The sequence below is a fragment of the Cyanistes caeruleus genome, chromosome 3 (assembly GCF_971803275.1).
Source record: "Cyanistes caeruleus chromosome 3, bCyaCae1.hap1.1, whole genome shotgun sequence".
In the NCBI taxonomy this organism is placed as follows: Eukaryota; Metazoa; Chordata; class Aves; order Passeriformes; family Paridae; genus Cyanistes; species Cyanistes caeruleus.
Window position 1 is genome coordinate 92,578,061 of NC_141703.1, and position 25,682 is coordinate 92,603,742.

A 25,682-nucleotide genomic window follows, 5' to 3' on the forward strand; every position below is an offset into this window, starting at 1 on the left:
CTTTCCCCTGTCTTGATAACACACAGACTCTCCCTCCTACCCATTCACCTCCTGCACTGCTCATCTGTCATACCCAGCTAATAAACTCGAGGCACCTCCTGCCCTGATCATGGCCTTGCATATTTAAGTCATTAGAGCCAGGCACTTGGTGCACACTGGGGCTGTGGTGAAAGCTGATCATACAAGAAACGCAGAAATCATTCTGCAGCCAACGCTGTCTCGTTGCCCATCCCGCTTTTATTTGAGTCCCCGCCACGGGAAGTATTGAACTGGACTAATGCACAGCAGAAAGTAAATGCTTATTGAAGAACTGCTCAAGTTGTATCTAGCCACATATTAAATGATCTTGAATTTGGGGCAGAGATGGGCAAGGCAAGAAAACAAAGCAGCAAATGATCTGTCTGACAGGGCTTTGGAGTCGAGCCGCAACAGCCAAGTCTCCGTGCTTATGTATGCGTGTTGTGGGGGGAGAGGGGGGTGCACAAAGGGTGGGGCAGCTAGGCAAGGGGAATATAACTGTATGAGCTAATCTGTTTCTCTTGCCTTCCTCCTCCCCCCCCTTCTCCCTTTTCCTGCCTCTCTCTCCTGGGAGATGACTCACACCTGCTCTGCCCTGATACTACCATTTCCCATCAGAAGCACACGGTCGCTCTGTAGTCACCCAAGCTGTTCTGTGTTAGATCCCTGCATTGCTTACATCTGCTCTTTGGTGTGCAGGATTCAAGCACTGTGATGGGCAGCATGCCTGAACCTCAGCACAGACTCATGAAATACAGCCACCTGCCTGTGACACACTGATGCCTTGATGGCATCCTGGGCTTCTGAGTGCTCCAACCTAGCAGGAGCCCCATTTTAGGGTCAGTTGATAATCTTCTCTTTATCAGAGAGATGGTCTTTATAAGGACCCAGCCAAGGCATTTATCAGTTGACATCAGGTCCTCAGGTAGACAAATGACTTTTCAGTTCTAAAGGTCTGAGTCATTTCATCTGCATCTGGCCTTATTCCACCTACACCTCCCACCTTGGCTAAAACAGACTCTTTTACCTGCATATAAACAACCACAGTGGTGTCCTCTAATGTTTTCTATGCAGGATCCCAAAGTACTTTAAAAACGTTAATGGATGAAGAGTCAGGACCTCACCACAATGTGGCTAACCATTATTTTAATTTATGTTTTAGGAAACTAAAGGCATAGAGATAATCAGCATTTTCCCCAAGGCTGCATAACAAGTAGAGAGAGAATATTGGAAAGGAATGGGATAACATGGTCCAGCACTCTATTTGAGAGTCAAAACCATTCTTCAGTTCAGTGAAAAGGATGAGCAAGCATGTTGCACCTGTTAGTTCTGCAAAGTTTTGCATCTCTAGGTCTCTCTGTGAGCTTCAGTTTCAAGTGAGCCTGTACAATTTAGGAACATTCAGTGATAATAATTGAACTTGGCCACATTTGTGGCTTAAAACAAGGCTACAGAGTGAAAAAAAAAGGCTCAGGAAACCTCAGAGGCTTCTGGGTCCTGATGCCCACTGAAATATCCCATGGGACAAACTGCACATTATTTTGAAAGTAATCAAGAAGGTATTGCTCACCCTTATTATCCTGCAATTTGTTTTCCTTCTTTGTTGGGCACACAAAATACCAGCCATCATAGTATCCAGAGCTGCTTACAGGTGTTATCAAAGACAGGAAAGATGGTTTGATTAGAGCTGTCAGCAGCATGCACAGATACTGCACATATCCAGCAGAGTTTCTACAGCAGACAGCTAGAATTATCTTAAGAATATGACAAATGAAGGCGTGGTGGTTTTCCCTAACTAGGAAGATGTTTTCCTTCAGATTTGATCCCTGTACTGTGCTCTGACAGCTGCCAGCTTAAGGCTGATCTCCAGGAGAAGCCAGATCTAAGGTATGAGCCTTTTGTAGTGGCAGCTAAAGCTCCTGGAAGAGGCTTCCTGGGAGCATGAGTGTCCCCTTCAACCAGAGCTGTCACTCCAGCTTTTAGGGAAATTGGTGGCCAAGCCAGCTGCCCAACACAGAACATATAATCTAATTTTTGGAAGTCCTAAGAACCTTTACTGACATAGACCCAGACTTACAAACAATCAGGAGAAAGAGGAATTTCCTTTCTCCTCAACACAAGAAAGACAGCCATCCTTTTACAATTAAAATAATCATGAGCATATGTCTGACTTCTTGCATAAGGCAGTAAAATTACATCCACAGTTATATTTCACTCTCGTTTTCTTTGGGAAATATAATCCTGAAATAGAGCCTTGCCCTTTCCCAGTGATAATGTTTCTGTTCTGTTATAGGAGAACAACAGTTCAACACAGGTTTCTAAGATGGCTTTTACATCTCAATAGAGGGAAGGATGCATACTTTTCATTCTAGAGATTTTTATCTCTGTTTGGTTCAGACATTCATTGTTCCAGATGTCACTGGAAGTCCCAGTAAAAGGCCCCTTTTATATATACTCCAGAGTTTTTCTTCATATCTACAGTCCCTCTCTGAGGCCCTGGATTTATACTTTGCCTTCTTTTCTGCCTCTCCTGGGTTTCTATCTTCTATCACTTTGTTCAAGCTATCATGTACCTACTTCCTCAGATTTCTACCTCCTAAAATGCTGCTTTGATTCATCTGTTTCTGCTTCAGCTTTCACTCTGGCATTGATCAGCAGAGGCATTTGGGAGCTACAAAATCTGCCCCATCCCTTAATACTGAGCATACTTAGTTGATGCATCTTACAGCCTGTCCTGGTTTTGCCTGGCATAGAGTTAATTTTCCTCCTAGTAGCTGGTACAGCGCTGTGATTTGGATTAGGTATGAGAGTAATGTTAATAACACATGGATGTTTCAGCTGTTGCTAAGCAGTGCTTACCCTAAGTCAAGGACTTTTCAGTTTCCCGTGCTCTGCCAGCGAGCAGGTGCACAAGAATCTTAAGTCTGATCACAGAGCACATACAGGAAAACCAAAGCCCCAGCCATAGTGGGCTTAGAAGGCAGGTCCTGCTTGACCCACCCATCTCCTTTTGTGCTCAGGTGACCCACCTGGTTGATGAGTGAAAGGCTGTGGGTTTTGTCTGCCTGGATTTCAGCAAAGCCTTTGACATCATCTCCCATAGCACTCTCCTGGAAAAGCTGGCACCCATGACTTGGACAGGTGCACTCTGCACTGAATTAAAAAGTGTTTGGATGGCCAGGCCCAGAGAGTAGTGGGAAATGATGCTGCATCCAGTTGGCCATCTGGTCACTAGTGGTGTTCCCCAGGGATCCACACTGGGATCTTTATTGATGATCTGGATGAAGGGGTTGAGTCTACTCTTAGTAAATTCAGAGACAACACCAACACCAGTTTGGGTGAGAGTGTTGATCTGATGATCTGTAGATTTGGGGAGCAGGAAGGCTCTGCAGAGGCATCTGGGCAGGCTGAATTGATGGGACAGGACCAACAGTATGAGGTTCAACAAGACCAAGTGCTGGGTCCTGCATTTTGGCCACAAGAGCCCCATGGAGCTTTATGGACTTGGAGCAGAGTGGCTGGAAAACTGATGGGTGGAAAAGGACCTGGTGGTGCTGGCCAACAGCTGCTGAACATGATCCAGCGTGTGCCCAGATGGCCAAGAAGGCAAATGGCATCCTGGCCTGTGTCAGAAAGAGTGTGGCCAGCAGGACCACCAAGGTCAGTGATTGTCCCCCTGTACTCTGCACTGGTGAGGCCACACCTTGAATCCTGTGTCCAGTTCTGGACCCCTCACTGCAAGAAGGACACTGAGGTGCTGGAGTAAGTCCAGAGAAGTGCAGAGGAGCTGGTGAAGGGTCTGGAGTGCATTTCCTACAAGGAGTAGTTGAGGGAACAGTGGGTGTTTGGCCTGGAGAAGAAGAGGCTCAGGGGGACCTTCTCACTCTCTATGACTCCCTGAAAGAAGGGTGGGGGTTAGTCCCTTCTCCCAGGCAACCAGTGACAGGATGAGAGAACCCAGGCTGCACTAGGGAAGGTTTAGGTTGGACATTAGGAATAAATTCATCACAGAAAGGGTGATTAGATGTTGGAATGGGCTGCCCAGGGTGGTGGAGTCACCGTCCCTGGAGGTGTTTAAGGAAAGACTGGATGTGGCTTTCAGTGCCAGGGCCTAGTTGACATGGTAGTGTTTGGTCATAGGTTGGACTCAATTTCAGATATCTTTTCTAACCTAACTGACTCTGTGTTTGATTCTGTGATCCTGTGATTCTGGAGTCTGTGAGGGAGCATTGCTGGGACAAATGATCCAAACTGGACAAAGGGATATTCCACACCATGCAACATCATGCTCAGAATATAAACTAGGGGGTGTTGGCCAGGAGGGACTGATGGCTGGTCAGGGATAGCCTGGGCAGTGGTCAGCAGGTGGTGAGAAAATGCATTGTGATTCACTTGTTTCTTTTGGGTTTTATTTCCCACCCCCTCCTTTTAATTACCATTATTATTATCATCATTAGTAGTAGTTTTATATTTTACTTTGTTTCAATTATTAAAATGCTCTTATCTCAGCCCACGAGTTTTACTTTTTTCTGATTCTTCTCCCCATCCCATTGCAGGGGAATGGGGAGTGAGCAAGTGGCTGTCTGATACCCAGCCCCATTTACTCAGTGGCTTCAAAACACAGTGAACAGTCAGGCATCGCCTCTCAGGGAGTAGCAGGGAATATGACAACCAGGAAAATAACCTTTTGTAGTCCTGGTTTCTAAATCTCTTATAGACATTTTAAATCTGGATTGGCTTTTATCACGTTCCCAGCTATAGAGTTTGTAGCTCAGTTAAGAGAAACAAAGCCTTTAGAGCTGCTCCATGTCCTGTCCTGCCCAGTACTGGGATAGAAAACACTGGCCACATCTATATGGCTGAGTCTCTGAGGTGCTCCCAAAAGCCCTCCCACACAGCCTGGGATCTCTTGTTCACATTTTGGTGATAAGCACCATGGACCTGAGCTGGCCATGATACCAGGGGCCTGCAGGGAAGCATCCCACTCTCTTTCTTTACTTAAAAGGTCAGTCACTTGATATCATCCAAGGCCCCTGGGGTAGGTGGAGGCTAGCAGTGCAAGTGGGGGTGACTGCAGCAGACTCACCGTGTGCTGGCATGTGCTTCAAGGCATATCCCCCTGTCCTAACTTTGACCCTCCTGCTACCAGCCATGGAGGTAGTCAGTGCATAACCACAGCTAGGCATTGTTTCTCAGCTGTCCCACAGGGCTCTGCTGTTTCTGCTCTGTGTAAGTCTAAAAAGCACCATTTTGCTTTGCTGTGGCACTGAAATTCTACTGTGCAGCAGCAGGACAGCCCACCTTGCTGCCTGATCTGACATGGCCAGATTTTACTGTCCACCTGCTACACACACACACACTGACATACACACATGATCAATCCCTCTAAACTTCTAATCAAATGTGGCTGATTAACATTTAAAGGCCATCACCAAAGCCTCTTTTGACCTGCACTTACACTGATCAATCTTTCCAAGAAAACAAAAACTCCGGCTTGCGGGCAATGGAGCCTGGCCTCTGAAGATTAATTTCTGATGCTTTACCACATCTTTTTTGGATTAACACCTTTGGACAGTGTCCCTGTGGCTCAGGTGGATAGCAGGACTGCACCTGCTCCCTCTTTGAGAAACCAGGAATGAAAGAGCTTGTTCAGAAAGTATAGAGAGAGAAAAGTCCTCGAATTGTCTGGGATCATGGGATGGCTGAAAAAGAAGGGTTCCAATGGTTAAATGAAAAAAGTATTAAAGCAGCAGGCTTGTGCTTTCTACTGAGTGATTATCTTGCTTTGGTCTTATGGGGCTAAAATAGGAAGGGGAGCTCTGATACCAAGATTGTGGAATGCTTTGGCATTGTCTAAAGACCCTGTGCTGTCTGGCCACCACCTATCTGAGACTTTCTCTAGGAAATCCACACATTTTTATCTGCTTTTGTACCTGTTAACCTTTCTAGATCACCACATTGCCTTCATTTGCAACCTGTTTATCATATCAGCCAGCAGCTGTGGCCAAGTGATCCTTACAGCAGGACTCAAGACAAAAGTCAGTGAACACATTGGATCAAATATTTACACATGGTCCTTGCTTTCCAAAGTTGATCTATTAGTGTATGTTTCTTCTGAAAGTTTTCCTTCAAAGAATGGCAGCCTGCAGTGGTTGAAAATGTTAGCACTTCCTAGAGCTGAACCAAGCAGAAAAGTACAGACTATCTGCAGTCTATTGTAGAAATCCACATTTTGTTCCCATGTTGGAGACTATCTGCTGCTCTGGCCTTACCCATCTCAGGAGGGGACATAGCAGAGCTGGAAGGGGTTCAGAGACAACGAGTTTGTATGGAAAAGCTTACATATAAGGGATGACTAAGTCATCTTTAGCCTAGAAATGAGACATCTGATAGGACTGTAGAGCAGCAAGTGGCATGAAGATGATAGAACACACTAACTGTGACCTGTCTTTTTGAAACAAGAACCTTGAACACCAAATTAAACTGGTAGGTAGACAGTTCAAAAAAAGCAACTCCAAAGGAGGCACTTTCCTTCAAACACACAATTGAACTGGGCAACTCCTTACCACAAGGTCTGCAGTGACTGTGGTTAACATCTGGAGAGTGGCTGGACAAACTGGTGGATAATAAAATTCATGTGGACAGAAATGAGACTTTGTTCAGGAAGTCCCTGAGTTGCAAACAGAGCTGAAGGTATAGTCAGAGGTAGATCTAGACATATTTTCTCTATTCTGACATGTTTGTTCAGCTATCTGCTCTGGGCCAACATTGCTCTAAGCCAGTACTGTTGCTCTTATATTCATTCCTCTGTCATATATGGGCGTCCTAAAGGGACACCATCAGCTGCCACTCTACTACCAGCACCTTGCCCTGCATCAGGAAATATGTGAGAAAGAGCCTGAAGGAGTTAAAGGCACCCTTTTCAGAAGCAAAAAGAAGGTGAAGGGAATGGCCACCTCGTACAATGCAAGGCAGTATGGAGAAACCAAAATATTGCTTGAGATATGGCTCATACAGGAAAAGACATAAACAAGCAGCACCGGGCAAAACCTTGCAGCCATCACTATCCACCTCCACAAGACTTTAAAAACAAAAGAAAACCACCCCCCAAAAAAATAAAAATAAAAATGAAGCTTGTTTTTGCTGGAAAGGAAGAGGATAAGCATTCATATCACAGAAAAGCACATGTTTTTAGTTGGAGCAATCTTAGTTACAGCTCCATGGGAGAAGCTGAGACCTGGAAGCCTATGGAAACAAATCTACAGCTCGATAGAAGAATCCCTGCAGCTGGGAAAGGCAGCCTGTGATAAAACCCTTGGGTGTCCCATGTTTTGGTACTTTGGAGGGGCTGAAAGGAGACCGGATCAATAGCGTTTGCATCATATTTGCATTGTATTAATTTCACGCGTCTGTCTTCCTCTGGTGGCCTGTCTGGGCAAAATACAGGAATTCTCTCTCCACTTTTCATACTTTAATTGTGTGTAGAGTGAGAGAAGAATTAACACCACCTGTAACCAGTGGCACAATGCAGGCAGGACACGTTGTCATGCCTACCTGCAGTAAATTTTCTGTTACCTGGCTGGTGTGTTTTCCACACACATACTCAAGGTTAAACTGATCTCTAGATTCAGGAAGAGGGAATGTCTTCCACTGGTCAGACTGCTTAGAACCACCTGGTGTGGGGCATTTGGTTTTTACCCCGTAAGTTTTCTTTCCATGTTCTTGTTTTGCTAAAGAGGTTATTTGGTTTTTAATAAATACCCTACTGTATCAGCAATCTAGCATATTAATGGTGGTGACCTGTCTCTCCATCCTCTTCCACGGAATATTTTACTGTGATTTTTATCTTATAATAGATTGTGAGTTTATTGTAAGGGTATAGGGATTTATGTGATTGTTGTGAGCAGAGCAGATCATAGAATTACACAATCACAGAATCATAGAATGGGCTGGGTTGGAAGGAAACTTTACCTCATTCCAACCCCCCTCCATGGGCAGGGACATCTTCCACTAGACCGGGTTGCTCAGACCCCCATCCAAATCTGCCTTAAAGTGTTCTACAAAATGTTCTGTAAAATCTCCTGAACCAGACCTCTAAGGCATGGTGGTTCTTCCCCAGGTGTATTTCTGGGAGTACAAACACCCTTCTCACATCCATCCATATCCTGCCACTTGTGACACGTCTCAAAACCTTCTTCTGTGATAACTAAGACGGCTATAACCAGAAATGGAGAAGAAATAGATAGTTTTAAAACTATAAAGTCCAAGTCTTTTCCCCCATTTGCTGAGAAGAGAGGCAGTGTACCCTAACTTTGCAATTTCTTCTAAACAATCACAACTGCCAGTCCTGGAGCTGTATTTGGCATCCATCTCATGCCTCCTTTCCACCACTAGAATTCCCTCCTTTTCCTTTGATTTTTCCCATTACCTCCCAAGTATTCTGCCTGCTCTGGTCATTCCTTCAGTTGAGGGCTGTGACTTTGCTTCCTGAGATTCAAACAGGCTGCCACCTTTCATCAATAACAATTTTCATTTTTTCTTCTCCAGGAAGAATTGCCTCTCTGGCAAACAAAGGAAAGCACCTCTCACATAAAAGTGGAGCAGAACTAATGTATTTACTGTATTTGCCTATTTTATTATTCCTTGGAGATGTATTAGTTTAACAGGTTTATTTATGGTACGTGAAAAGTTAAATATTCCTTTGTCCTTGGGATTTACATGAACTGGTGCAGTGTGAGATTCTGGGGGTTTTAATGAGGTATTTGTCAAAATACTCTCCCTGACAGATTTTTTTTAATACCTTTGAGACCATAAAGGATCATTTTACTACAATACTCTGCTTCTACCAGAGCCTGTGTGAGTGGCTTGTAATATCCTGTGGTTGTATTCCCTCTAGATGTCTGACTTCCCTTTTAGAACAGTAAGAGACAAGAGGAGCAGAGCCTGGAGGATTGCCTGCCAGAACCTCCCCTGAGCCAGGACTGAGTGGGGCAGCACAAGCTCCATGCTTCCTGCCCAGATCCTTGGGGTCTGGGATCCCACTGGGGTCAGGGGTCCTGCAGATCCCACCCAAAGGCCACCACACCTGTTAAGACACACACCAGGAGCCATCCAAGCTGTTTATATAAAATGCTACAAACCAAGGTGTCGTCCTTAGCGGAGCTTAACATCAAAAAAGATCTGGAAGAAAATGGTGGTGTGTAGTTTTGCTCCAAGGAAAGAGCAGCCAACATGTGATGTCTCAGGCTTTCAGCATAGGGCAGACCCTTATCTTTACCATAAGGTTATTGTCCATAGGAGCTGGGCTTTACCTTAAGACCTGTACCATTGGAGCTGGGGCAGACCCACCACTGGGTTCATGGAATCCAAATTCCATGGATTTCAGTATTGGCCCCAGGAGGCAGACCATCCCTCCTGAACTAGCATGGCAGTGATGCCCAAGCTGGACAAGACATGGGCTCCAGGTGGAGTTGGACCCATCCCTGATCAGCTCCAGGACAATGCACTGCACTTGCCAAAGCAGGAACAGCCCCAGTCTCTCCTGCCACCCCAAAACACATGCCAAAGCCTTCATCCACCAGGCCACAGCTGGTAGCAAGCCCCAAGGGAAGGGTTACCTCTGCTAGGACATGGCCAGGGCTGGAGAAACAGGAAGGGTAGAAGGAACAGGCTGTGTCCTAAGACTGCAGCCAGAAGGGAGAGGGAAATGGGAATGGGTTATGTAAGTGGTGCCAGTCCTTCTGCTTAAGGACACCGATGGAGATGGAGGGAAGGAGACAATTATGTAACAGCATTATTTACAGGTCTGACAAAATCCTTCACAACTTCTGAACATCCTTTATTGTGCAAAGCAAGCCAGACAGGGAGTGAAAATTACAGCTAGTTAAGGATAACTTAATGAATTCATTTTTACTTCAGTAATTCTTTTGCAAATTAGTGAATCCAGAAAGTTCCTTAAAAAAAAGAAAGAAATCAAAGTAAACCAAAAACCTTCAAACAAGGAAAACAAAAGAAATAGAAAAGAAACTAATCCCTAATATCCAACTTAGTAGAGTGAGTCAATATTTACCTCAAAACATGCTAGCAATAACATACTATGTATAAACACATCCTCATTCTTTCTCAGGCTGTGTGGGTGGTGATCTCAGGCTATGGCTCACAGCATAATGTGAGTGGTTCTGAACCCCAGCTGATCCCAGGAAGAGATCATGCAGGCTCAGCTTGCACAAGTCAGTTCTGAATTACATCAAATCCCCAGGCATTGGGGACTGGTACAGAAGCCTTAGGTAGAGAGCATTTCCAGTTTGAAGTGCAATCCCTAAAGACAAGCAGAAAAAGCCTGCACAAGCAAGAGACATGGTTGGGATGGGTAGTTCCTTTTGGGATCTTTTTTCACACTGGCATGTAGAGAGATCACTGCACAGGACTTTGACAATGACAAAGCTGTGTTAAGGTCCCTTCTTTGGCTGGTTTTGTTATCCTGTATCTATGGGGGCTCCTTTCAAGCAAAGTGATCAAGAGCCCAGTGAAGATGGTCAGACTTCCACTGGGCTTTAATGGGCTTTCAATCAAGACCCACAGGATCAATTATATGAAGTTTTAACTAATTCTGAGTACCTTCAGTTCTCATTGACATGTCAGTAGTCAGTATCTCCAGAGGTATCTTACAGATTTGGGCTCTAGATACACTATGACGTGCAGAGGGTAATTTATTTGTTTTTCAGGTGACTTTTCCAAGGTCATCTGAATCACATGTGACTGAATGGACAAGAGCTGCCATCTCCATGGGCACAAATGCCTCCTTATCCTCCTATTGGCAAGAGTGGCAGGATTGATCACCAATGTCATAGTGACAGACAGCAAAAAAAAATTCAGGTGCAGTAGTAGAGTCAGGTTTCCAATGTAATTGTAGGGTTGTTACAGCTCCTAAAATATTCATTCATTCATTTTTAAATAGCTTATCTGTTAAAAAAAAAAAAAAAAGGGGGGGGGGGGTTGGTGCAATTCTCCAAAACTAAACAAACACATTTGTTGAATGGAAGCTTTAAATTTCAAAGTGCATAGAGAGCTTTAAAAGCTGAAGTGAATAATAATCATTCATTATTTATCACCACTTATAAATTTTAAGCAATCTGCTAAGAGTTATTACCTAACACTTATTTTTCAGTGTCCAAAACATACTTGCTGTGCATACAGTTAGTGAGACTTCCAGTGGGGCAAAGGAATAAATCTGACTGTAGCCAGGGTCTTCCAAGCACCCAGGCTCCCACTGGCCATCACTGTAACGAAAGCACAGTGCTTCTTACAACAATTGCACCCTTTCCATCTGGAGGGGAATGTAACCTGAAAGCAAGATAGGTCTAAGCTACCCCCCAGGTGCCTGCTACAGTCAAAAGAGGTGAACAAAGCATCTTCTGAGATTAGAGCCATCTGAGGAGAAACAGGTTAAATTATTTGGGGCTGAGGGGATGAGATGGAGATGCAATGCCCACCCGTCTCCTTCCGTTGACTGCAAGGAAAGCCTGGACACCTGATTTATTTTCCCCTCAGGTTTTTTAGGAAATATTTCATCATTTATATCCCAGTCTAAGTGATATTCTTAGCAAAGACAAATGCAGAGGAACTACAATACACAAGGCCTCCAAATATCTACATGCTGGGGATGAGTTACTGGGATGGCATTTATCCAGAGATACTAAAACTCCCAGGCTTCCCTGTCTCACCTCAAACAATGTGCAAGTTGGGCTGATTTAGACAAAGGACTGCAGCCCTGGACTTGGGCTTTTGCACATTCTTCCAGTCCTCTCCACATTTTTGAATGCTTTTAGCCAGTGCTCATCTAATCCCATGGGCTGCCACTTTGAGAGAGTGCAAATGTGAAGCTGCTCAGACTCACACGGAGCTGCACTGCCTTCCTCAGCTGAAGGCCAGCACTGACATTCCCAGATTTTCCTTCTTTGCTCAAGGGGAAGGCTGGAGCCATGTGTCATGGAGCCATGTGCTAGGTGCAGTAAGTAGATACCTAAGGAGATTAAAAGCAGACACAGTGGGAAAAAGAAGTTAAGATCATGCATATCCTCGTATTTTTCCAGCTGCGTTTCTGCACGTGGCCTGAAAGACTGAGAGGCTTGACTACAATAAAGCAGAGCTGTGACTGTGTGAATAACTGTACCAACAACCACACCAGATTAGACAAAAGGTTCAGTGGTGAAGGGTTTAACATGCAAAAAGGCAAAAGCAGTACCTAAGAGTTAGCTACTTCCATCCACTATCCTCTTCGGTTGCCCATTCAATCCCCTGAAATACAAAGAACGTTATCTCCACAACTAAGTTTAAGAAGTGAAGATAATCTCTTCCTCTCTCATGTGTTCACTCCCTGCTATTTCTTTTTGCCTCAGTCAAAGATGTGAAAACAAGCTTGAACTGCTGAGGAGAGAAGCAGCTGCACTGATGTCAGAGCTTCTCCGAGGACATTTCCCAACAGGCCTAGAAAAGGATTACACTGTAGCTGGTAACAGTAGGGGATGTTGATTTTCAAATCCCTTTTATTCAGCATTTGTGTCAGCGTTTTCATGCGTGTTACCTCTGGGCTGAGCCAAACATAAATCTGTTCTTACCAGTCTTCTCATTAGCATGCATGAAACAAACATTAGCAGAAAGGGCATCGGCACCGAGCGATAGCAATCCATTTATATCGCTTTGGGAGGCAAACAGGAGGTGGGGAGCAGTGAAGTCTGACACATGGGCATGGTAAGGCTGCTGCTGAAGCCTGTCCATGGTGCAGTGTCAGGTTGCTGCCTGCCAGGTAGGGCATGAGACATACAGGGAGTCAGCAGCAAGTATAGTACCAGAGTTTTAGTCTCAAAAAACAGGGGAGGTCCATTATTCATTGGTGAAAGAAAAATTCTTTCATGCTAGGTTTGAGATCTGCTTTTACATCCACAGCCAGAGAAGAAATGATGTGGTTTTTTTCTGTCACTGCCTCAAACCAGGCTCACAGGAAGAAGGTCCCAGATTTATTTTAGCATTTTGATGGTGGATGACTTACATATTTAAACTACATGGATGTTCTACACCCTCAAAAGCAGGAGAGATCACCAGAAAAACCCAGAACATTGAAGATTGTGAAGATTTTCTGCTGTGCAAAACCCACTATGCTGAATAAATGTTGCTTCTTAATAAAGATATATCTTTACCTGTGAACACATGCTCTGTGTTAAGAATCATGCTAAAGAACAAGCATTTCATACATCCCTGTAACTGTGGTGGCTGGACTTTCTCTTCTCATGCAGCAAAGCTACTACAAACAAGGCATTGTACCAGACTCCGCAGCAGATTCCATGTCGCTAATAACATTGGAAGGCTGAGAAACTGGTGTCTATCAACAACATCCCTTGTGTTAAATTAATGACATGTACCAGAAGCAAAGCAGGAAGATTGTTATTTTGGTCCCATCTGGGTCCTGTGCTGGGGAAGCAAAAAATGATGGCTTTTTTTTGGGAGAAACATTTGGCTATCCAGTCAACCTTTTTTTTTTCTGCTTAATAAGTCACAGCATCAAGCTCTGGTTGCCTTCCAATTCTTCTCCAGTCCTTTTGGAAATGCTCTAGTGAAGAAGCAAAGAATATTGCAAAGAGCATTGCCTTGGCATGGAAAAGGCAGTGTTTTCCTACACAGCTGACCCGAGCATATGGAAGTGGAAAGACTGTGTCTCCATTCTTTAGTGAAGTAAGAGTTTGCACATGGGTGGAAAATGCTTGAAATGCAGCACCTCAACCCAAAGGTCTCGCTCAGCTTGTCTGAAGGATCACTGCAAAGCCTTCTGCCTGAATTGTGATAACTTCAGAACTCCAGGAACCTGGGAAAGAGATGATAGAACAGGGTGCCAAGGCATGCCCATTTATCCCTTCTGTGTTGTGGACAGCTCACAGAGTGAAGTACTCCATTGGGATCTATCACACACTTGTGCCTTTGACAAACACAGAGTCCCTTAGAGGTGTGATGGCAGTCATTTGAGTTTCCTGCTCCCACAGGCAATGTTTGAGTCTTTCTCCAGGGTAGTGTCATGCCCATACACCCAACAGTAAAGTACCTCAACATCCAGAATGCATTTTTAAAGCAGGCAGGTCTAATACTAGACAAATATGTCCCTTGGTGTTACTGTCTGCAGAAATTTGTCCATCTTAGCACACTGAGCCAACAGCTTTGCATTGCTTATTTAATCAAGCTTCTGTAATGGGAATGCACCACAATCCTCACATAATTTTTTTCAGACAAATAATCAGCATTTAACTTGCCTCTGTCCACAAGTTTAGAACAGAGCCTTACTCTTTCATATCTGAGCAGATTCTCAGTTAACTTGCACTCACAACATTGAGTCCTTCTAGCACAGCTATCCCATCTTTGGTGGGAACAAGCTTGCCTTATCACTTCCCAAAAGCATCTCTGGACAAATGCAGGCCCTTAGGCTGCCTGTTCAGGTTGGCCAGCATCCCATCAGCATCCCATCAGCATCTGATTTTGCTTTTTCTAAGTCATGTGCAATACTCCCATTCTCCCCAGAGATTTGGGGAACTTTGTGGTTCTGGTACGCATGCAAGCGTCATGGTTCCACTCCTCAGCCTGTGGATGGCATTGGAGGAAGCCTCCAGGCACTAAATGTTTTCCCTCTCCTCTTGTTCCCTGGCTGAAAAAGCACAATATCAACCTGCTGTGACTTCACCTACACCAGTTTTAGGGGTTCTTACCTGAAAGATGCTTCAAGTGCCTTACAGTGTGTACTTTGAGTTATCTAGTACTATCCTAGTTACGGGATCTCTTACTCTAGGAAATTGCCTAACATCCCAAGGAAAGCTGCTTTATGGCAGATCTGGACACATCTGGATTTCAGCAATGAAAGGTATCTACTGCTGGGCTAGGAGTAGGAAACTTCAAATTCTCCTTACTTCCTTCATTACAAGTAAGCGATCTAAATGTACATCACATACCAATATTCTTACTGTGCTTTTCTGGCTTCCAAACACTGAGGCATCATCAGACTGCTGAAACTACCACTCTCCAATAACTTAATTGATCAACAAGGTCTGCTTGTATTGCTCTCATGAAGTATTCTCCTCCTTGTACAATGAATACATTCATTGTTTAGGACACATTGACAGAGACTCCAGCAGCATTCTGTTTTAAAGAACTGAAATAGATGCTGAGATAGTTCAGACTCTCTGTGGCAAGGTACATTCAGAACACAGCCTTTTAGAGAAGGCAACACAGGAATGCTGTCTTGGCTTCAGCTGCTGACAAAAAGGGCAGCCTTAACCTTATTTATTTTTTTCCCCAACCCCATCCCTTGTTCTGTACTTGTGTTTATGGGGCATAAGGAAGCTGGATCACAAGGCTGACCCAGCTGAAAATCAACCTGACCAGACACAAAAGCTGGCTGTTTAAGTGCTTGCATTGGCACAGAGAAGGGATTGAAACATGCTGCCGGGGTGTTAGTGAAGGGAGGAAAGGCTTCCAGACTTTGGTCAGCTTCACCAATTAGGAAACCTGACAGGAAACCACTCAAAGGAACTGATAGGAAATGCTGCAGGAAACCTCCCAAAGGACTAATAGAAAATGCTGTGATTAAAGGCTTTTTACTGGGCTTTAGCACGAAAGCAGAAGGAAGAAAAGAGGGTTTTTATCAAATGATTAAAAGCATATCTCAAGAGTAGCCTCTGCTGTGTTTCTTACCTGAAAAGGGAGTCTGCATGCCTCACATCATACTGAGTATCTTAAGTATTGGGTACATCTGCCTATGAGAGCACAGGTATGGCCTCATTCAGCTGTGCTGTGATACCCCTGTGTGATTTAGGCTCCCCTGCCAGGTCAGGCCCCACCAAGGAGGCTGCTCTTCTTGATCACCTGCAGTGCCAGTACAGGGACATGGTTTGGAAGGCACTGAGCAACTCATTGGCTTTGAGTTGCTGTAGTGAACAGCAGAGGTTTGATGTTTTACTGATACCTCCACAACAATGGTGAGTGTAAGGTTAGTGAGAAACCTCCATAGGCTGTGAATAGTGTGTCTAGGTGTTGATAGTCTGCTTGTTCTGCTAAGATTCTTTTGATTATTTAATTCTACCTTTGTTTCTTAAATCTATACATGTTTTGCTAATATGTGCAGATCTAGCAACTGAAGATTAATATGATGCATGCCAAGAAAGATCTAAATTCCTCACCTATTACAATTTTATAATTCTAGTTTTGGCATGCATGTATGCATAGATTTTGTTCATTGGGTGAGAGAAAAAGAAATTCTTAATTAAACAAGAAACATTGCTAGCTTGGTTGGCATTGGATTTCTAGGTTTTCTTTTCTAGCTCACTCTTTTTTCTGTTTCCTATGTCTTAGTGAAATATCAATATGCTTGCCATGGAATGCATGAGTCTTCCTTCAGAGAAAAATTAATAACCTTCTGTTAATCAAAACAGAAACAAAAATATCTCTCTAATATTAGTGTTTGTAATCTACCTTTAAAAATATATCAGTGCCCTCCCACATACACTTCCTCTTGATTCTAAATAAATTGCTGGTGCTAACAGTGCCATCTCTTGCATGAAACCTAAAATGGAGTTTCTGACCATGTACAGTCATTGATTCCTGTAGGACTCCTATAAAGCACTGGCACTATAAATCTACACCTTTCCTTTCACTTCAATCTGTTATGAAGTGATTTGTCAGCTTTTACCTGAAGTTTTATAGTGTTAAAACTGTTGAGTAAGAGTTCTGCTTTGGAAGTATCCATGCTGCAAGGTGAGCAACACGGCTTCCTACTGAACCTCATTTGGAGAATTTTGGACTGGGGAAAGATGGCATTCCAGAGACAAGAATTAGGTGCTACAAATACCTTCTGAGGAATAGAAGGGGTACTGCTACTTACAACTGATGAACCGCCATTAAACCAGAGACCTTATTTTAAGAAAAACTTCTGTAATTATAATGAAAGGTGAGTGGAAGTGAAAACATGTAAAGAAAAGTTAGTAAACCAGGAACTGCCTGGGCTGATATGTTAGAGGGTGGGAGTACCCAGAGAGAGAATAGCCTTCCCCTAAGTGCTATGCATGCTCGAGCAATAAGCCATCGATGTCCTTTTTGTCTGGAAGTATTAGCTAACAACACAAGATGTCAATATTGGAACTGGCAGGCAAAACTGATGCCTGAGTCTGTGCTTTACTAGCCAGACCATGTGGCTCACCACTGAGCAGATCTGGATCCTGTGTAGGAGGATGCTCTGCCTAGGTGTGGGTAAAACAGCTCCAAGTTTACCCTATTTGCAAAAGTTAGGTGTGCAAGGAGAATGGGGTTCACACTGCTTTTGAAGAATGCTGATACCAGCCTGGCTCATCAATCCCAAAGTTAAACACTCTGAAGGGAGAACAATGTTTTTTGACAGGAACTGGCACTGGCTGTGGTGAGAGTACAGCAAACTTGCTCAAGTATTGATAGTATTGATAATTTATCGAAAGCTGTTGAGCTGACATAGCACCATAGCTGGCCTGAAGACATAACTGATAATCACTTTGCACTATAAAAGCTCAGTCCCACTTTTTAACAGTAGAGTCTTCTAATACATCCCTTCTTGGAGTGTGTGTGGGGGTTCCTGCATTATATGGAGCTCAAGGTCACTCCTGTCATTGGTATGGGTGAGTGACATCAATCTCTAATAATTATTTTGCTTCCAGAAATAGTGCACTATACTACAGTTTTAGCTGTTCTATACTTTGTAGCAAATAATTCTGATTGCTATATTTTGATCTAATCATTATAATGAATTTAAATCAATAATTAATTTTATTTCTGTAAATATATTTGGGTTGCTGTCCCTATTCCTGCAGGACGAAGTCATAGACAGGATCAATTACACCTCCCTAATGCTTTAGAGAGAAAATGTTGACCAAGCCTTGGACTAAGATTGTATTCAGCTGCATCATAGACTCATCTCTGAGGAGTTTAGAAAGCAAGAGGATAATTTTTGAAGCTCATGATTCAACAGAATGGTCTCCCTGGTAAATTTTCTCTGAAGCTTCCATTCTGCCCATGACATCCCATAAGGATGTGGGTGCTGCAGTGCTTAGCTGTTGTGGTCCTTGGAGCCCAGGCTCCTGGCTTAGGCTCCCTGTGAAGGGTCTGGGGGAAGATAAATGGCACAGAAAGAGACCTACAGAAAGCTGCTCATTAAGCAAGGGCACAGCTCAGGGTCAGCTGGCAACTGGCAAAACCCAGGCAACTGGGAAGTTCTGGGCTGAGCAAGTCCTTGTCCCTGCCCACACAGCCATTACACACAGTGAGGCCCATCTGCTTGTCTAGGACTTGCTGCTCTGAGAGTGGGATTTGACTGTGTGGGAGTAACAGCAGGAATACTGTGTTGTGGAGCTTGCTGCTCCCTCAGTACTGAGTGTGGAGCTTCTGCAGGTGCTTTGGTTTAAGAGCTGGACTGGTTTGTCTCATGTCAGGAAACAAAAAGACAAGGGTAGGGGAGAGCTTAAGAGAAATGCAAACAGTTCCTCCATGGCCCCAAAGAAGGTGATCCCTCTGTTTTTACTGAGAGACAAGTAAGTCGTGGCAGAGGGCAGGGCCCATCTTACATGTGCATAGCTCTCAGATCCTCTGCTGTTTGCAGGTGTGTATTGCTGTGCCTGTCAAAGGAATAAACAAGCAACTCTTGTCCCTTAATGCATCCCGAGGGCAGCCTATCTAGAACAGGACCATGGTCAGTAGTTGTGCGTGATGTGGGGGAATCCAGGTTTAAGTGGTTTGTACCTACTACTTCAGCTCCAGTCAGGGACAGGGAGGAGCTCAGCACAGAGGTGCTCCCATCAGGCACACAGAGAAGCAAAGCTAAGTTTGGGAATCCACGATGTGCAGGTGTCACCTACACAGGAATGCGGATGTGTTCCCATTGTTCATTCCCTCTGTGAAGAAAGCAGTAGGATGGACTTGTCTGTGGAGGGGTTTATCAAGCCTTTGTGAACTTTGTAGCTTTGTGAACATCCTCCAGGCTAAAAGGATCTAGTGATCCCTAGGAGGGAAGTGAAGAGGCCTACGGTCTTGGTGAATGGGGGAGGGTGGGTGTGGGGTGGGAAGGGAGATTAGGGGTATTGAATTGAGTTTTTAGATCCATGCACTTCTGTCTAATTGCCATTATAGGTGCTCCAGTCTATTACTGGATCTGTTTAGTCCCAAGTCTGCATTTCAATCCTTCTGGCAAGTGTTTTACTGCTGCTCTGTATTCTGCCAAAAGCTTATTGGATATTAATGGGCCTTCCTGTGGCTTGAACGAGCTGGGTCCCTTTAGCACATTTAAGAAATACAGGAAAACAACTGATCCCATTTGCTTTCAGCAGATCAGACATCTTTGCTTCCCACTGAAACAGGTCTGAGAGCTGCAAATCCTCACATCTCAATGTTTCACAGGAGACAAGCATATCAGATGACCTCTGTCCTGACCATTGGCACAACTGGTACAAAAGTTAATTATTGGGTGTGGTGTGCTTCTTTCATCTTTCCTTGAAAATCAGTCAGGGTCAGAACTTCAGGTAAAGACAGACAGGTGAGTGTGGGTCTTTTCCTCCCCCAGAACAGAGAGCACATCCTCTGTGACCCCAGCATGCACAGGCTGCAGAAAGAGCACTATTTTGCTCAAATTGAGTTTTTCATGAGACCAGGCTCTGAATGCTCCTGGTTGCTTTTCAGATATCAGTTGTTCCTTCAATAGGCCTGGTCAGTAGATCAGACCAAGCTTTTGCTAAACTCCCATTTCATGGTTTCCACACTGGGTTTGTTATACAGTGACTGCAGTTGTCCCAGAGAGATTTCCTCTTCGTGCTTGAATCCAGCATCCAACGTCACAGTGACAGTGAAGCTGAGAGCCATGCCTGTTCCAGTAAATAAAAGTGGAAGGGTAGCATGTGCTCACATCCTAGTACTTGCCTGCTGTTGGGAGTGTAAATGTCTGGTTGTGGTGGAGATGTGACGGTAAGAGCTAGTAGACAGAACAAACTGGTGCCTGGCCTTTGGGCACAGTCTAATGGCTAGGACATTTTTATCCATAATCATATATTTTCACTGCTCTTTGGATCCCTTCTGCTGTTTATGGCATGGTGGTATGAGTTCTGCTAACCTTAAATTTATGAACTGAATTGGGGGATTGTACTGGGAACTGTATGTGCTCAGTACAGTCTGAAAAACGACAATTTTGTTGGCTCTTGTGTATATTCAGGGCTTAAGTCCTTCCATGTGGCTCTATGGAATGACTGGACTGAGTCAGAGATGATTTTGTGAACTGTGCAGTGTTTGAGTGCATTGGTGCAGAATGGCTCATCCTGCCTTTTCTTTGAAATTATTCTAATCAAAATGGAAGGGAAAACACTTGCCAACTTAAATATAGCAGTACTCAGAAACTGAAGGATTTGAACTTCTAACAACCCTCCATTTTCTTCTGTTAGGATAATTAATCATGTGTAGCTTAAAAGTATCTCAAATCATAATATAAATGAGGTATTCCTATTTTTAAAATAGGCTGGCAGCAGGGTGGGGTGAAGTGCTGCGTGTCAGGTCAATAGCAGAGATTGCAGTAAGACTTTCTTCTCTTGACTCAATGTTCTAAGCACTACATCCAAGCCACCCTCATCCACTGCTGCAGTTAAACTCATCTTCAGTGAGAAGCTCGCATTCATAAAGGTTTGCAACAGTATAAATAATATGCCATATTAGGGTTGTAAATCAAATTCCATTTCCTTGAAACTATTTCAAGGAAAAGCTTCTGCTTTTTTTTTCCCAGCATAATCTAAAAGAGCTTTATTGATGTCCTGTCTTCCATCTGTTTTACATATGAACCTTGTGACTCCTAGTCTTTCAAGCTTGTTAATTAGGCCAATAAGAAGCATACCACAGGAGCTCTGAAACGCAGCTCTGAAATTAAATGCTGGTGGAACATTTCTTTTCCCAAGTATTCCAGTGATGGAGAACCCTTCTGTGATCAGTCCCCTTTACTTCAGGGAGTGGTGCAGCAGTGTAGCTACTTACATTTTCTCTTTCATTCTAACCTGTTGCAGAAGGAAGCCGGGAAAGGAAAGGCTTTTGTGTATTTTTCTCCCTTGCTGCAGCACAGGCTGGATTTTTCTTAGCTGCACCACAACACCACTGAGATCATCAGGAGCTCAGCACTTGCCAGATATACAGACAGTACGAGCATCAGTGTGGGCTTACACAGGCATCCACCTGGGTGGATTATGTGGGTAATTGGAGGAGATGCAGCTCTAAGAAACAGAGGGCTCTATTTGGGATGCAAGCTACTGATAAGTGCTGGAGTCTCCTGTTTACTGGCTGCTCTTTCTGAGGTCCAGTTTTAGTATAACCTAAATATAAAACCTGAATATAAAGCAGTAACAAAAGTGTAGGCAGATGCCTATTTGTTCCTCTCTTTCGCCCGCCCTCCTCCACTACCACCTTGCAGTATAAAGCTATATGTTCTGAAATAGAGATGCAGTTGCTTTCCCACTGTGCTACCACCTGTGGATGGATGCTGGTTACCAGGAGACTGCCACGCCTTCTTGCTGGAATAGAGGCAGGAATGGCAGCTGAGGATGGCACACCAAGAACTGGCTTGGATTTTACTTACAGGTGTGTGTGATAAATTGTCCCTAGAAGCTCTAAGGTGTAAAATCGGTTGTTATTTCCCTAAACAGATGCACGAAATCACAAATTGAAAGTCTGTTCTGAAATGCCATCTGACAAAGCATGTCTTTTCCTAGAAAGAGACGTGTGGTCAGGCTGCCTTCCCAGCGGAGGAAGAATGCTGCCCTCTCTTGGACACAAAACCATGTTTGCCACCAAACTACCCCACAGGGGCTGGTGTTTCTGCCACCAGAAGGACACCATATCTTGCTGCCAAGGTGTGACATCAGGATGTAGATTACAAGCTCCCAAGTGTTGCAGTCCAGGCAGGTCATCTGATGTGTTGTACACAGTTGGTGGCAGGGTATGGTACCCAAAAAGCTTTGGTGGGTTTCCATCCAAGTGGTCAGTGGAGCTGCATTTAAATAGAAAACACTATTTTTATTTCTTAACAAAAAAATAAGTCTTCATAACCTCCACTTACACGTAATTTCCTGGACTGAACTCTGAGCCTAGAGCCAGGGTGAAAACTACACCAGATCAGTTTTCCTCCTATAGGTGAAAGGGTCTGAGATTCAGCTCAGATCTACCAGAAAGGAAATGCTTGTGTTGTCTCCACAGACTGGGTGTTTGTTCAGGGATGAGGACTAGGTTAATTTCCTTTATCTTCCTCCAGTGCAAGGGGCTGAGTGCAGGCACTGAATGGGAGATGTCGCTCTGCCATACATACCAGTGCAGTGCTGGGGCTTCCCAAGGATTCACTACCAGGGAAGCTGCTCTACCTTCCACTTTACAGCAGTCTATGATGACAGGATTTCTGTTCTTCGGCCATTTGGGATTTGTTTAAACCTACAATCAGACTTTCCTTCTAAATGCCTTCTTGCATTCCTGCATGATGAGGAGTTAGAAGTCAACTAACACAGTTTGAGCAATACTTTGCTTTTCACCTCTTTTCTCTGTCTGAGCTGCTCTCAACCCTCACCATCCCTTCAACCTCAGCTGAAGAGTGCAGCTCCCTTTACAGTTGCTTTCTCTCCTAAAGGCACAGTTGCTAAATCAGTTGGAACCTTACTTTGAGGACAAAAGGGGACAAACCAGCACAGCTGAGAGAGCTGGCTGAAGTTAAATTTATCACTAGATGGGAGCAATCCTAATGTATTTCTTGTCCACTTGTGAGCAAGCTCAAACACAAGGCTGCCAAAATTACTTACTCCTCTCCCAGTCTGAATTTATATGTAGTTTTCCCTTGGTAAGGTGTGCTGATTTGAAGCATTCCCAGCATCTCCCAGAGTTAATATCTCCTTGGCTTCACATTAGAAAGCTATGTGTTACACGAAAGTTTCAAATTCGTATTAATACATCAGTGAAGCACTTTTTCTTGCAAAGAATCCAGAGAGCAGTACAAACAACAGATCAAAGCTTGTACTGGGAAATTGCTGTAAAATTTACTGTTTAAACTGGATTTAGACTGGAGTCTGGATGAGATTAAGGAATATATGAGCTATAGCCCCTGTGTGCAGGAACACAATTACCCTTTGGGTCCAGGGCGAGCTCTGAGGGCTCAACAGCAAGAAGCAACAGTGCACAACTGAACATAAAAATTTTGTAAGAGCCAATGGCAGAAGGGACTCAAAGAGCCAGGATGCAGTTTTTCACCTTGGAAAGACACCAAGTTTGGAACCCAAAATTTGGAAGAATACCTTGAGAATGACAATGTCAACACTTGTTATGGCCTTGCTTTCTGAATGAGGTGATCATGGTGGAGCCATAGCTCTGCATTGATTCAAAAGGAACACTGCCATCTAGTGCACTTTGATCAGAGAATTTTCATACTATAAAAACATGATTTGCATCTGTTTGTGCAAAGGCTGGAGGCACTGCCAGGTAAGAAAAGGCATTGTATTTTTGTTGTATAGAGAAAAAAGCATTTTAACTTACAGGTGGTCACTAAGTATGAAGACGAGAAGGAATGAACAACCCCCTTCTAATACTCTCATTATGCATAAGTAATTATTTTAGCTGAAATCTATGCTATGATCTATGAAATAAGGTTTCACCACCCAGCAGTGGGTAACGTGTCAGGAGGGTGGCATGCCCACGTATCTTGTGTGCTCACCTGCACCCAGACTGTTCCATGTCCAAAAGCTTTCTCTGTGTACCAGCAAGACTCATGGTTGTAAGAAACTGCTGGTTGTAAAACTGGATCACTGGTTGTTTTTTTTGTTTTGTTTTGTTTTGTTGTTTTGTTTGTTTTTTTATGAGAGGTGGCCTGATAGGCTCTACTAAAGCAGTAGCAGAGCAGAAAGTGGCAGCCCTTCCCCTCTTTGGGAATAATCTTTTGCCTTTCAGATTCCCAGATGCTGAAATGCAGGGTAGGAAATGCCTGCATGTGGCACCAACAGCAGATGTCTGCCTGGTGGCAGACAGCTGAGCTCTGCACTGTGCAGCTGCAGGGGGCCAGTGGGGAATGAGGCTCAGGGGCTGGCAGAATGAACTCTTCTCAAGAAGGAGCCACTCAAGCTCGTTTTCAAACCTATCAGAAACCACTCCCCAATTACTTCAGTGCATGTGAAAATAATCTGTACAGATCTGTACAGATGGCTCAGTCTGCTGTCACTAGGGTCATTTGTGACATGCCCTGCTCACCTGATCTGTTGGTGAACACTGCCTTCTTTCAGGTAAGGACAACTGAACAGGTTTTGGCTCTGCAGCCTCTTCCATGGAGGAAGAAAGGATATCTCATTCTCCATCCTATGAAGTAGGTACAAGTTCTTTCAAGTTGGATCATGATCCTTATGGGGCTGTAGGGAGATTCAGAGGGAATTGCAAAGTGTTTGTTATCTTCAAAATGGCTAATTAGTTTTAATCATTGGCAGCAACTCAGAAATTACAGCTGGCTCTCATGCTGATGCCCTGAAGCAGCAAAGCTGTTGCCCACAGTTAAAGGTAGCCAGTTGTTCCTTCCTAGTGCAAATGCCTGACGCCAGGGTAAACTTTCAGACGTAATTTTATGTCAGGAAATGCACCCAATTCATTCTGTGTGGGGTGAATCACCACTGTGAACGTGCTGTGTGAACTGCTTGCATCCTGACGAGGCTGATAGCTCTGCTCCTACACTCACAGCAGAAGTATGTGCTTACTTAGCAGCAAGCAGCTGATGAATTCATCTGATCCCTCCACTAGATGGGATGCAAGCACCATAATTTCTAAGCGTTTCTGGTTGAAATGTGAAGTTCCAGCACAGCCTGCTCAATATAACTGGCTCCCACTAGCCAGGGGCTATGAAAGGCAAAAGTGTTTAGTTCCAGTTCCTCTTCATCAGAAATAGCACAAAAGGGGAAATGATTCAGTGCACCAGAAACATTATACATAAGTGATTGGGGATGACATCATTCAGAGATCAGGCAACAGGGTGTCCTGCAACCCTCCAGGTCCTAACCTAATGTGAACAGAAATGAGGGAGCAAGCCAGGGTTGAGACTTGTCATTTCAGCATTGTCACTAGATACAGCAAGTGCTGTCAGCGGTGCAGAGAGAGACAAGCTTATTTTTGGAGGCTGTAAGAAAGTTAACATTTTTATAGATTTCTAACCTTAACACATTACAGTCTCGCTCCATTACTGCTAGTACAGTAATGTCCACTACTTACTCATTATCCTAGAATAATGATAGTAGATATTATGAGTAATAACTCTGCCCTTCTTTCTTTATAATTTTTTGCATAGAAATTAGGAATATTGTTACTACTACTTTCCCTTGGGGGTGGAGGTGTGTGTGAAAGACACAATAAATAAATAATTTGTCCAAAAACCCTGAGCAAGTACATATCACAAACAAGCAGTACCTGGATTCTGGACAAGCAGTTCTGGTTCCCAGCCTCTTGAACAATGTTCTGCACTATCAGGGCCCTCCATCACCATGAAATTCACAGACAGCTAGACACAGTCTCTTTAAAAAGCCTCTTGGATTTTTATCTTGACAGTGCAGTAGACTAGACATTGATTGTGTTGACTT

The 25,682-nt window shown here is 44.0% G+C and overlaps 1 protein-coding gene and 1 long non-coding RNA gene across 2 annotated transcripts in view; both read right to left on the minus strand.

Annotated features, from left to right (window-relative positions):
- LOC111939260 (uncharacterized) overlaps window positions 1-11,908 on the minus strand; it is a 114,273-nt gene extending 102,365 nt beyond the window's left edge. The window contains exon 1 of the long non-coding RNA XR_015285001.1: window positions 11,742-11,908. This is a non-coding gene — a long non-coding RNA (uncharacterized LOC111939260). The remainder of the gene's footprint in view (window positions 1-11,741) is intronic.
- The window catches only part of GAP43 (growth associated protein 43), a 195,261-nt gene that overhangs the window by 160,760 nt on the left and 8,819 nt on the right, over window positions 1-25,682 (minus strand). Inside the window, exon 2 of the mRNA XM_086882859.1 lies at window positions 11,915-12,040. Coding sequence (XP_086738985.1) covers window positions 11,915-12,001 — 87 coding nt within the window. The 5' untranslated portion in view covers window positions 12,002-12,040. The remainder of the gene's footprint in view (window positions 1-11,914; window positions 12,041-25,682) is intronic.